General features: G+C 40.3%; 1 protein-coding gene across 2 annotated transcripts in view; it reads right to left on the bottom strand.

Annotated features, from left to right (window-relative positions):
- The window catches only part of Ralgapa2 (Ral GTPase activating protein catalytic subunit alpha 2), a 315,000-nt gene that overhangs the window by 208,850 nt on the left and 92,159 nt on the right, over positions 1-13,991 (bottom strand). For both annotated transcript variants that reach the window (XM_070006662.1, XM_070006663.1), the window contains exons 15-16: positions 11,234-11,471; positions 2,282-2,446 (exon numbers count right to left, since the gene is read on the bottom strand). In XM_070006662.1, coding sequence (XP_069862763.1) covers positions 2,282-2,446; positions 11,234-11,471 — 403 coding nt within the window. The remainder of the gene's footprint in view (positions 1-2,281; positions 2,447-11,233; positions 11,472-13,991) is intronic.

Genomic DNA, 13,991 nt, shown 5'->3' with positions numbered 1-13,991 from the left:
ACTGATGTTTAGTCCATGTACATTATTTTCATAAAATAACGTCATTAAAATTCCAAAAACAATTTGTTGTATTAGTATCAGGACATATAATATTTTATAATTACAAAATGTAATAAGAAGTAATGCACATATATATCCTAACATATATGTGTAATAGCCATAAAATAATAGATTTGCCCAATTATATTCATTACCAAAAGTAATTGCTCCATTTTTAAAAAATTTAACTAATCTTACAAAAACCAACCTCAATTTTTTTTTTTTTGGGGGGGGCAGTCAGTTGAACTCGGCCTGGGCACTGTTCCTGAGCTCTTCAGCTCAAGGCTAGCACTCTACCACTTGAGCCACAGCGCCACTTCTGATTTTCTGATAGTTTATTGGAAATAAGAGTCTCATGGACTTTCCTGCCTGGGCTCACTTTTAACTGTGATCCTCAGATCTTAGCCTCCAGAGTAGCTAGTATTATAGGTGTCAGCACTGATCTCTGGCTAACCTCATGATTGGTTTGTTTTGTTTTGTTTTAGTAGGTCATGGGGCTTGAACTCTGGGTCTGGGCGCTATCCCTCAGCTCTTCAGCTCAAGGCTAGCACTCTACCACTTGAGCAACAGCACTACTTCCGGTTTTCTGAGTGGTTTATTGGAGATAAAAGAGTTTCAAGGCTTTTCCTATCCAGGCTGGCTTTGAACAGAGATCCTAAGATCTCAGCCTCCTAAGTAGCTAGGATTACAGGCGTAAGCCACTGGGGCGCCCCCTCTAAACTCATGATTTTTAAGTATATATTCTACAAAAACCTTTATAGGATTTTCAAAAGTTCTTGTTTTTCCATTGTTGTGCCATCTCTGATCCTGAGAGCACTGATAGACATAACTTCACTGCCATAATTACTCTGAATTCTGTTGGCTTAAAATATCTGTTGAAAATTAAGATGCCACCGCTTATAAGGCAAAATTTTATCCAAATACTGGCACATGAAATATACGTAATGCACATAATATACTGTCATTAACATGTGAGAATAAACTTTAAAGTATTTTGAACCATGAAATTAGTTTTAATTGGGACTCAAGGTTAGTGAGGACAGCAAGAAGTCTGGGAAGCTCAGGCAGGATGGCCTCTTTGCCACAAACTTTTGATTGCTTTCTTTGAAGGATCCAGTGGTAGAAGAAAGGATCTTTTAGCATTGGAACTAGAAGGCAAATGAATGAATGAACATCTTCAAAAGCTACTTGTCAGAAATAGTGTCTGTCTTCAAAGAGAGAACAAAGAAAAACAAGAAATGAAATAGGAGGTGCAAGTAAATGCATTGATAATTTACCAGCAAATACCACAGAGAAAACAGGATTTTAAACCACCTACATTAGGCTTTTAGTAAGCACTGAAAATGGTAGGCTGGAACAAATCTTTGTCTTAGGATAAAAAGATAACATGCTTTTCTGAAGGCAGAATACTGACTACCAGCTGTACTTACATGGTATCACTGATGAGAAAAACTACAGGAAAGTGATATATAGTTGTTTTAAACCTAAATCATGGGAGTAAAAAAGATTAACTACAATATAAAAGCACTTTTTAGAAGATTTCTATTTTTAATTTTAGGAGTAAAATGTAGCAAAGCAGTCTGATTAATTGGAAGTAATCCTGTTCATTCAAATGTTATGAAGATAATTTCTACAGACATGTAAAGCTCAAAATTTCAAAGCAAAACAAAAAAGAACACATCTCTATACTTTCTTTTTTTTCATTTCATTTTATTTTATTGTAAAGATGCTGTACAAAGAGGTATAGCAAGGTAATAAGTACATTTCCGGTCATCTTCTTTTTCTTTGTCAGAACTGGTTACCACATACTTTTAACATTAACACTGCTTGGCAACAACAATGATGCAACTCACAGTGCACTTGTCAGGAATCTGTTTTCTTTAAGGTCAAAACAAAGCCTCTCTTTTCTCTATTTTGCAAATATCTCAATGTTAACACTTTAAATTAACAACAGAAGATGTAGAAATAAATAGAATATTTAAGAATAAATATAAAAAACTATGATTTGAAAAGTAAACAGAAGAGAAAGTTGAAAAGATAAAGTGACAGTTCACTTAATAAAAGGTTGAATATTTAAAAGGTCTAAAGTATTAAGTATAAAGCCTATTACTTAATAGAAGGTCTAATACTTAAATAAAGGTCTAATATTTAAATTCTAAGTTGAATTTCAAACAAAGTTTGTCCTGTGAACTCATATTAGATAATAATTAGCTCTTTCAGAAGTAATTAAATAAATGTTTACCAGATGCTTTTTGACGAACAATATTTCTTGCCTTCTCAACTCCTGGGGCTCCAGATGTGGTAGCACTCCTAAATCGCATTGGCTCAGTCACATCTGGGTGGCTCCGCCAGCTGAGAGAAAAGGATCTCCCCACTGTGGTCCCTTTCTGAGAATCTAAAACACAACCTGAAAAAGAATAAGGAAAGTAAAAAAGGTCCAACAAGTGAGAGAATGAAATTCAAAAATAATACAAAATTCTATTTTGGGAAATCTACAAAACAATACAGGATTGCAATCTGAGATTCAACTTTTTTCCTATTGCTTTAGTCAATTATTTCAATGAAAGGTTAAATACCCAAAAGAAACACATAAGGAAGAAGAAAGGGTGGCTTTCTGCACAAGAATTATGTACTAGGGACAGCCACCTGTGACTTGTTTCCGGGTTCCTCTGTCTGTTTTGTGTTGTTTTTTTTTTTTCCAACAAATGCACTTTATTTTTTTTTATTTTTTATTGTAAAGATACTATACAGAGGGTTACAGTTACATGAGTGAGGTAATGAGTACACTTCCTCTTGAACATTGTTACCCCCTCCATTGTTTTCCCCCTACCATCCCCTCCCTCCCATCCTTCCCCGAGGTTCTTTTTTTTTTTTTTTGATTGTGATTAAGTGATTACATAATTTCCAGAATTTCACAGTATTGTGGAATAATGATGCTCATTTAAAGTCACAAGTTCATTCTAACTTTCCTGGAGCAAATTTTCTATCACAGTCTATAACATATAACGGTGTTCACATGTTATACACCATACATGTGATCAGCAGCATGGGAATATTTAGTAGTCGTTCGACCAGATGAGTGGGAGTTCTTTGTTTCTTAAGTCCTGTTTTGTCGTATCACCTAACATTTTGGATTTAGCATCCACTTATCAGGGAGACCATGTACCATTTGTCTCTTCGTTCTTGGCTTACCTCGCTCAACATGATTCCTTCTAGCTCCCTCCATTTCCCTGCAAATGCCATTATTTTGTCATTTCTAATGGCTGCATAATATTCCATTGTGTATAGATACCACAATTTTTGGATCCATTCATCTGTGGTGGGGCATCTGGGTTGTTTCCATATCCTAGCTATTGTGAACAGTGCTGCAATAAACATGGAGGTACACGTGTCCTTGTATATTGGTTCCTGTTGTTCAGGGTAGATGCCTAGAAGTGGTATGACTGGGTCGTAAGGGAGGTCAATCTTTAGCTTTCTAAGGACCCTCAAGACTGCTTTCCAAAGTGGTTGTATGAGTGTACATTCCCACCAGCAGTGTAATAGGGTTCCTCTTTCTCCACATCCCCTCCAGCATTTGTCGTTGGCTGATTTGTGGATGTGGAACATTCTGACTGGGCTAAGGTGGTATCTCAGGGTTGTCTTTATTTGCATTTCCTTCACCACCAGGGATGATGAACATTTCCTCATGTGTTTCTTTGCCATTTTTATTTCTTCATTTGAGAAGTCCCTCTTTAGTTCCCTTGCCCATTTAGTAATTGGTTTGTTAGGTTTGGGAGGGATTAGTTTCTTGAGTTCCCTGTATATACAGGATGTTAACCCCTTGTCTGATATATTGCTGGTAAATATTTTTTCCCAATTAGTTGGTTGTCTTTCTAGCTTGGTTGCGATAGCTTTATCTGTGCAGAAGCTTTTTATTTTAAGGTAGTCCCATTTGTCGAGTCTCTCTCCAACTTGTTGTGACCCTGGGACTCTGTTCAGGAAGTTCCTTCCTGTGCCTATTAGTTCAAGTGTCTCTCCTACTCTGTCCTGCAGTAGTTTCAGAGATTCAGGTTTAATGTTAAGGCCTTTGATCCATTTTGAGTTGATGTTGGTGCATGGTGATAGGCTGGGGTCCACTTTTAGTTTTCTGCATGTGGCTGCCCAGCTTTCCCAGCACCAGTGGTTGAAGAGGCTGTGTTTCTTCCATTGTATGTCTTTGGCTCCTTTGTCTAATATCAGCTGGCTGTAGGCCTGTGGATTTATTTCTGGATCTTCTATTCTGTTCCATTGGTCTTCGGGTCTGTTTTTGTGCCAGTACCATGCTGTCTTTGTTATTATAGCTCTGTAGTAGAGTTTGAAGTTCGGCATGGATAGCCCTCCCATATTGTCTTTATCCCCTAGAATTATTTTGGCTATTCTAGGTCTTTTGTTGTTCCATATGAATTTTTGGACTGTTTTCTGTATTTCAGTGATGTACGTCATTGGGATTTTAATGGGAATTGCGTTGAATTTGTATATTAGTTTTGGAAGTATTACCATCTTTACTATATTAAGTCGGCTTATCCAGGAGCATGGGAGGTCTTTCCATTTCCTAGTGTCTTCTGCAATTTCTTTCTTTAACTTTTTATAGTTCTCATTAAATAGTTCTTTTACATCTTTGGTTAGGTTAATTCCTAAATATTTTATTTTTGGGGAGGTTATTGTGAATGGGGTTGCTCCTTTTATTTCCCTCTCTTCCTGTACATTATCAGTGTACAGGAAGGCAACTGATTTTTGTGGGTTTATTTTGTATCCTGCTATTTTGCCGAAGTGATTTATGATTTCTAAGAGTTTGGGGATGGAGTTTTTGGGATCGTGGAGGTATAGTATCATGTCGTCTGCAAAAAGGGATAGTTTAACTTCTTCATTCCCTATGCGGATCCCTTTAATGTCTTTTTCTTGCCTTATTGCCCTGGCTAAGGGTTCTAGGACTATATTGAAGAGGAGTGGAGACAGTGGGCATCCTTCCCTTGTTCCTGATTTTAGGAGAATTGGTTGTAGCTTTTCCCCATTAAGTATAATATTGGCTATTGGTCTGTCATAAATGGCTTTTATTGTTTTTAGAAATGTTCCTTCTATTCCTATTTTCTCCAGAGCTTTTAGCATGAATGAATGTTGAATTTTATCAAAGGCCTTTTCTGCATCTGTGGCGATAATCATGTGATTCTTGACCTTGGCTCTGTTGATATGTTGGATTACATTTATTGACTTACGTATGTTAAACCATCCCTGTGTCTCTGGGATGAAGCCTACCTGGTCATAGTGTATTATTTTTTTATGTGTTTCTGGATTCTGTTAGCTAGAATCTTGTTAAGGATCTTTGCATCTGTGTTCATCAAGGAGATTGGCCTGTAATTCTCCTTTTTGGTTGGGTCTTTGCCTGGTTTGGGGATGAGTGTAATATTGGCTTCGTAGAATGAGTTTGGGATAGCTCCCTCCTTCTCTGTTTCTCTGAAGAGCTTGAGGAGTATGGGTATTAGTTCTTGTTTAAAGGTCTTACAGAATTCTGCTGTGAATCCATCTGGTCCTGGGCTTTTTTTTGTTGGAAGACTTTTGATAGCTTCCTGTATCTCATTATAGGATATTGGCTTATTTAATTGGTTAACTTCTTCTTTGCTCAGTTTGGGCAACTTGTATTTCTCTAAAAATGCATTCATTTCTGCCCAATTTTCTTCCTTTAGAGAGTATAGCTTTTGAAAGTAGTCTGTTAGAATTGTTTGGATATCTTGGGTACGTGTTGTGATGTTTCCCGTGGCATCCCTAATCCTATTAATATGGGTTTCCTCTCTTCTTTTTTTAATTAATCTAGCCAACGGGCCATCAATTTTGTTTATTTTTTCAAAGAAACAGCTTTTTGTTTGGTTTATTTTGGTTATGGTTTTCTGATTTTCTAATTGGTTAATCTCTGCTCTTAATTTGGTTATCTGGCTTCATCTAGTAGCTTTAGGTCCCATTTTTTCTTGTTTTTCCAGCTGTTTTAATTGCAACATGAGATTATTTACTTGGTCTGTCTCCATTCTCTTGATGTGGGCACTGAGGGCAATAAATTTGCCCCTCAGGACTGCTTTTGCTGTGTCCCACAAGTTTCTTTGTGAGGTGTTTTCATTTTCATTGAGTTGTAGGAAATGCTTTATTTCTTCTCTGATCTCTTCTGTTACCCAGGCATTGTTAAGGTGTGTGCTGTTCAATTTCAATGTATTAGAGAAATTTCTGCAGTATGCTTTGTTATTGAGAACTAGCTTGATTCCACTGTGGTCAGATAGGATACAGGGGATTATGTCGATACCTTTGTATTTGCTTAAGTTCCTTGCATGAACTATGATATGGTCTATTTTGGAGAAAGTTCCGTGAGCTGCTGAGAAGAATGTGTACTGTGTTGTTTTAGGGTGAAATACTCGGTAGATGTCAGTTAATTCCTCTTGAAGTATGGCCTCTCTTAATTCGGTGGCTTCTTTGCCAATCCTCTGGTTGGTAGACCTGTCCTTTGGTGAGAGTGGTGTGTTAAAGTTTCCTAGTATTATCGTATTGGGATCTATTTTATTCTGTAAGTTTGAGAGCATTTGTTTCACATATCTGGGTGCACCAATATTTGGGGCATATAAATTGATGATGGTTATATCCTCCTCTTGGATTGTTCCCTTTATTAATATGTAGTGTCCGTCCTTGTCTTTCTGTACTGATTTTAATGAAAAGTTTATTTTGTCAGATATCAGGATAGCTACACCTGCTTTCTTACTGGGGACATTTGATTGGTAGATCCTTTTCCACCCCTTCACTCTGAGTTTGTTTGTATGTTTGGCTGAGAGGTGGGTCTCCTGAAGGCAACAGATGGATGGGTCTTGTTTTCAGATCCAGTCCTCAGTTCGTTTTCTTTTAATTGGCGAATTCAGCCCATTTATATTAAGAGAAAGTATAGAGAGATGCATTGTTGTCCCTGCCATTCCGTTTTCCTAAGTTTTTCTTCTTTCCTTTCCTCCTGTGCTTGCTCAGTAAGACTTCGAGTAACGCCTGTTTGGGGCAGGTCCCAGTTCCTGGTTGCTTTCTTCAGGTTGTGTCCCCCCTCTTAGAATTCTTTGTAATGCTGGATTAATGTTTATGTATTCATTTAGTTTTTCTTTGCTATTAAAAGTTTTCAGTTCTCCATCGAATGTGAATGCTAGCTTTGCCGGGTATATTAGTCTGGGTTGGCAGTTATTGGCTCTCAGGGCTCGTATGGTGCTTTCCCAGGCTTTTCTTGCATTCATTGTTTGTGTGGAGAGATCTGCAGTGATTCTAATTTTTTTCCCGTTGTAGTATAGCTCCTTCTTCATTTTTGCTGCATGCAGGATTGTTTCCTTATTATTCAGATCTATCATTTTTACTATAATGTGTCTAGAAGTGTTTCTCCTGGGATCTTGCTTGTTGGGTGTTCGATAAGCTTCTGTGATGTAGTTAAGATGGTCATTTTTGAGGTGGGGAAAATTTTCATTGATTATCTTGTTAAGTAGGTGTTGCATTCCCTTGCTCTGGAATTCCTCACCTTCGTCCACTCCGATTATGCGAAGGTTAAATTTCTTGGCATTATCTGCTTGCTCTTGAATTTCCCTTTGGTTTAATTTGAGTGATTTTTCTATATCGGTCACTTTTTGGTCCAGTTGGTGTATTCTGTCTTCTGTATCTGACACTCTACCTTCCATTTCATTCACTCTGTTGACCGTGGCTTCTATTGTGGTTTGCACGGAGGAAATGGATCCCTTTATGGATTCAATGTTGGTTCTCAGAGTACTGATCTCAGTATGTATTACCTCTAATTTGGCGTTTATCTCACTTCTTACTGAGGTTTGTGCAGCTTCTATTTTTGCATCCAACTTTTGTTTGATATCCTGTATCTCTTTTGATAGTTCATCCTTGTGCTCTTTCAATTTCTGATCAATTTCTCGCTTTATTTCTTGAGTCATTGCCTCCAGCAACCCTTGGATGTAGCTTTTGTCTTCCATTCCTGCTTTGCTCCCACTGGGGCTCTCCCCTGCATGGCTGCTGTCTTTTGAGGTGAGCTTGCTGGGTGGTGCTAAACCTTGTGATTTTTCTCTGTGATTTTTGCATGGGGGTTCAGGAGACTGCTCTGCAATTTTGTTTTGGTGTGTCTGTCTTTGCTTGGTTGCTGATTCTGTATTGGTAGAGAGAGTCTGTGCCTGATCTGGGTTCTGTTGGGAGCCTATTTCCAGCTGCTATTCTGACCTACTTAGGATTCTCAGCTCTCTGCTGTAGATTGCTGGCAATTCCTGCCTTTGGAAGAGTTGAGCAGCCTAGACTGCTTGTGTTTGCTCCTATGGGTGCTCTTGGGAAGATCAGATGCTCTGGATGCACCCTTCCAAATACTGGAATCTGCTATGGGCTCCTGATGTGTTTTTGTTTGTTTGTTTATTTGGGGCTGGTTGTGGGCTTGAACTCTAGGTTTGGGTGCTGTCCCTCAGCTCTTCAGCTCAAGGCTGGCACCCTACCATTTGAGCCACAGCACCACTTCTGACCCTTTTTGCTTTTGTGATGCTGAGGAGTCAGATCCAGGACCTCATACATCCAAGACTATCACTCTACTGCTGAGCCGCCTTATCAGCCTGAGCTCCTGCTTACTATCAGGTGCTGGCAGCCTGTGTTGCCCAATTCCCAGCCTAGGGTATATGGGTGGAGTTTTGGTGGGGTTTGGGCTTCTCTTGTCCTGGGACTCCAGGTCTTTTGTTGTCACAGGCGTGCTTCTCGGGGAGTGCTGTTTCCTGATTTTCTCCCCTCTGTTGAGGCGTATGCTCAGCTTTTTACTTCAGTTGGGAGGAGTTGGTTGTGTTGTTCAGGCGCCGGATCCCCGGGCCTGGTTCCGGCCCCAGCCTAGAGCACACTCGTTAGGCCTGTGCTGATGTGTATACCACCTAGGTTATGCAGCCTGGAGGACACAGTTCAAATTTCTTCTACTGTTGGTAGTCTTGACCCAGGGGCGCTGTTCCTGGATTGGGCATTTAAGCTCCCTTCCAGGGGCACTCTTGCTCTGGCCTGGCCAGCGGAGTGTGCTCCATGGGCTGGTGGAGCTCTCGAACAGTTCCCAGTTTTAGTGGGTCCTGTGGTCCGGGTATTGGGGTAGGGAGTCTAGGTCAGGGTCTGGGGATTCCCTCCAGCTCTGGTCTCCCTTGAGGGATATACTGTCCCCTGTGGGGTACTCACCCTGGAGCTGGTTGTTTCTGTGTGGTGTAGGTCATCAGTTGTTGCAATCCGAGTTCAGTTGGGGTGGTTGCAGGCTGGGCTGGGCGGTAGTGGCTCTGTATGATTCTTTTCTGTCTCTGCCTCTATCGAAGCTGTCGGGTCCACAGTGTCCACGCTCAGGCGGCTTCTTCGCGGGTTGTAGAGATCCGGTGGGTCTGACGCCGGAGCCTCAGGCAGCTTCTGCGCTGGTGATCTGCAGGCAGCCCCCTGTGCCTCTGGGACCCAGGCGGCCCCCGCCAGGTCCTTGTGATCACTAACGGAAGGGTCTAGTGCCTCAGGCGGCTTCTGCACGGGTGGTCTGCAGACAGGTCCCTTTGTCGTGCTGCTGGTGCTGGGCGGCTTTGGCAGGATGGAGCCTCTCTGCTCGGGTGGAGAGTGAGGGGTGGGGGTGAGATCCTCGTGGAGACTTCCGGCTGGTAGGTTTCTCTGTTCCTGGCGATCAGTTGTTCTGCAAACCGGTACAGGTGGCCCCCTGTGTCTCTGGGGCTCCGGCAGCCCCCACCCGGCCGGCTGGCCGGCGGCTTGGCGCACTGCCACGCGGCCAGTAAAGGTTGGGGGAGGAGTCTTTGCTCTTCTCTGTTCTGAAATTCTTCTTTTCCTCTCTTTCTTTTTTTGTTATTATCCTGAGTATTCGTCTGAGTATTCCTGAGTATTTTCTCTGAGTATTCGTCTTTTTGTTGTTGTCGGTCTCTTGGGGAGATTAAGCGTTGGAACTTGAACTCTCTTTTTGGTTGGGGAGAGCTGTGGCGTTTCCCTACTGCCCCGTCGCCATCTTGGTCCCCCCTCCTGTTTTGTGTTTTTACTAGTTTAGTGCTTAGCAGTTAGGTATTTCTATAGTGAATATTTACCTTTTAACAATTAAAGTGATATAAAACTATCTGTCATGCTCATTTTAAAAATAATTTGTTCTGGGAGCTGGGAAGGTGGCTCAGTGGTAGAGTGCTTGCCTTGTGTGCATGAGGCCCTGGGTTCGATTCCTCAGCACCACATATGCAGAAAAGGCCAGTAGTGGTGCTGTGGCTCAAGTGGTAGAGCGCTAGCCTTTAGCTAAAAAGTTGAGGGACGGTACCCAGGCCCAGAGTTGAAGCCCAACAACTGGCAAAAAAAAAAAAAAAAATTGTTCTGTACCATTCTGAAAAGTGTTTGCCTTCCTAATACTCATCTATTATGTCTTCACAGATCAGTTTGCACAATGGGTATGGGGAAAATATTGGATGGTGGTGGTGGTGGTGGTGGTGTGTGTGTGTGTGCGCACATGTACATGTGTGTTTAACCTGGAGGCAGGGAACATAATTTGAGTAAGCAAAGTATTATCTTCCATTTTAGCTCTTCCATATTCTACACTAGAAGGTCTCCTTAGACTGGTTAAACTCTTCTTCTGGACTGAGAATTGCTGTCTTAGACAGGGCCTATATTTGAAAGTACCTTCAGCCTCTCAGGTCCTGGTTTAGGGAGAGGCTCAGAGCTGTGAAAAGGGATAAGGCAGTAAGGGCCCAAGCTCTTGACTCCCTGTCTTATTTTAATGACAAATACCACCTAATTTATGTTTTTTCAAAAGGGGTTCTGTTCAGCTTCAACTGGAAAGGGGAAAAAAATAAAAGGACTTGCTGCTAAAAATAAGTTAGGAAATCATTACATTGCACAGTGTAAATCTAAACTGTTCCACTGGAATGCCAGTGGCTTCTTTGTTTTGACTTCTTATGCATTTGCTTTTATTAACTGTGGCTTTAGCAAGCCATCCTCAGGCTACAATGAAGACATAACAGACTAAATCTCACACACACACACACACACACACACACACACACACACACACACACACACACACGTCCGACATGTGGCTTGTTCAATCCCTTATGAAATGTCATGCACTAATAATGGGTTAGATATATAAATATTCATTCATCAGTCTCATTGCAATTGTAAAAATCCCAAAGAGTGGAAATACCTTTGCCTCGCTGCTTCTTTTCCTTTTGCTCACTTAATTTATCCAGAGGTAGATTTGTCAACTCAACTCCATAAACAGTTCTTGCAAGGACTGCGGTCAAAGAGTCCATGATGTTGGCCCACTCATTGATAAGTTCCTCCCATTCAGTGAGGGATGACAGTACACCAAGAAAGTCATCCCATAGCTCCCGAGAAATGTACACACAGAGGTTTGCTCGGATCCAAGCCACAATGAGCGTCTAAAACCAACAAGCAACAGAGAATTCAATTGGAAAAAAAGATAATTTTTAACAAAATATTTCAAGCTGTATTTAAAAAGTAAGTTTTAAAATTAAAAAGTTAGCCAGGTGCTGGTGGCTCATGCCTATACTCCTAGCTACTCAGGAGGCTAAGATCTGAGGATAGCGGTTCAAAGCCAGCCCAGCCCAGGCAGGAAAGGCCGTGAGACTCATCTCCAATTAATCACCAGAAAACTGGAAGTGGCGCAGTTGCTCAAGTGGTAGAACACTAGCCTTGGGCTGAAGAGCTGAGGAACAGTGCCCAGGCCCAGAGTTCAAGCCCCATGACCGACAAAAAATTAATTAATTAATTAAATTTAATTAAAAAGTAGTTTGGGATGATGTTTTTCCTAATCATGAACAATTATTATTAACTCAGCAAAATAGTTATCACTATGAACAGTTATCAATCCAATATTGCTTAGAGCATGAGGCTGGTCCTGGCTATATTTAGTAAGAAGACAAAGCCTTCTACAACTACTCTGGCTTTCCTGACTCAGTTTTTGCTTTCACTCACCACAGTTGCCACTTCAAACATCATCCGTTATAGATGAACATTCAACCTACTGTTTCCTCTTGATTTTTAGCAGATGGGCTCATTGTAAACTTAGAAATAAGAAAGCCTTCAATCTCAGCCTGCAAGACCAGCATGCTTATCTGGATTCAACCAATATAATTGCCTCTACTTACATTCTGGATCTCATCCTCATAATCTTTACCTTCTGTTAACTCTTCCATTCTCATCCACAAAGCAGATTCATCCTCTAGGTAAAGCCCTCTTCTTTCTCTTTCACAATCAAACTATTTTTTTTCTTTTCATTTTTTTTTTTTTTGTCATCATGGGGCTTGAACTCTGGGCCTGGGCACTGTCCCTGTGCTCTTCAGCTCAAAGCGAGTGCTCTACTGCTTGAGGCACAGCAATACTTCTGGTTTTCTGGTGGTGTATTGGAGATAAGAGTCTCATGGAGTTTCCTGCTCGGGCTGGCTTTGAACAGTGATCCTCAGATCTCAGCCTCCTGAACAGCTAGGATTACAGGCGTGAGCCACCAGCGCCCGGCTTTTTCAAAGTCAAACTTCTTAAGAGACTGTTCCATACTCACTCTATCTCTCAGCCAACTGACTGCTCCTGCTTTTCCCCTTCTGGCACCTTTCCACCTTCTGCCTAGGTTCCAATCTCTATTCGCCAGCCACATTATCCTTAATACTGTGACTCTGAGACCAGCGCAGATCTCTTTGCTCACTTCTTTTCTAACCACTTGCCTACTAATGAACTCAGCTTAAACAGCCACCAACACCTATCACATAGATAAGAGTGGGAAGAATTTAATGTGCTTCCCTAAGGTTCTCCCTAAGGTTCTCTACTCTTAATTTTTGTAGTTTTGCCTCTAACTCCCACTGATTCTTCAAGTTACAACTGGGACATCACATCATCCAAGGTGTCCTAGACAAATTACAGATTTTTTAAAAAGGTTTTTTTTTTTTCTTTAATATAGGCACAGAAAAAATTGAGAGGTAGGTATTATGAAGTCTAATCAGGCAGGCCTGCTCTGACTACTTCAAAAGTAATATTTAAAGTGACTATTCTATAATATAGTGTTCTTCATGTTTACTATACTTTGTAAAAGGGTAAAAAGGTCAAAATACAATTAAAATAGGTGTATCAAGTTATGATACATGAACAAATTTTCAAAACTAACAATAGCATGAAAGAAAACTGTGAAATAAGTGAGATGCTAGAATAATACTAATTACTATAATGCCTATAATACTAATTACTCAGGAGACTGATACATGAAAAACAACAGTTTGAAGCCAAATCAGGCAGAAATGTCTGTGATTCCATCTCCAATTAACCAGAAAAATGCTGGAGTCATGAATAAAGTTGTAGTGTACTAGATGTGAACAACCAAGTTGAGAGAGAATGTAAGGCCCTGAGGTCAAATCCCTGGTACCAGAATAAAATAATTATATTGATTACCACTTAATTTAATAGGCATTTTAACTATGACTAAAATAGCAGGTTCTGTCTATTCATTTTTACACTCTTGTTTTCAAAAGCAGCTTAGTATTATCATAAAGTACATGAATAGTCTTCCTCTAATAGTAAATACTTATTTATTTATAAATGTTGATGTATTACATTATTACATCAGTAAATACAATCTTAGCAGAGTAAGAGGAAAGAGTGGAGACTAGTAAATTAACCATGACTCAGCCTCACATTTGTTTGTGGCATCAGCTTCAAGAGCAAAATCAGAATGATGTCTTGGTATAATAAAGTACTCTATTTTGGGAGTCTTGTTTTGGCTTCATTTTATTGACTGATTTATAAAACATGAAATCAGAAATTAACTTCCTGTAGTTTATAAAATTCATTCTTCCCAATATTGCAAACATGTATGAAGATCTGCTGAATCCTCAGCACAATTCACCCTAGCATTTGCACAAAGCAAAGTCATGAAGGACAAGTGGAGTGGGGCA

This window comes from Dipodomys merriami, unplaced genomic scaffold (assembly GCF_024711535.1).
Source record: "Dipodomys merriami isolate MVZ:Mamm:240054 unplaced genomic scaffold, mDipMer1.0.p SCAF_7, whole genome shotgun sequence".
Taxonomy (NCBI): domain Eukaryota; kingdom Metazoa; phylum Chordata; class Mammalia; order Rodentia; family Heteromyidae; genus Dipodomys; species Dipodomys merriami.
This window is presented reverse-complemented; position numbering and strand designations above follow the sequence as displayed.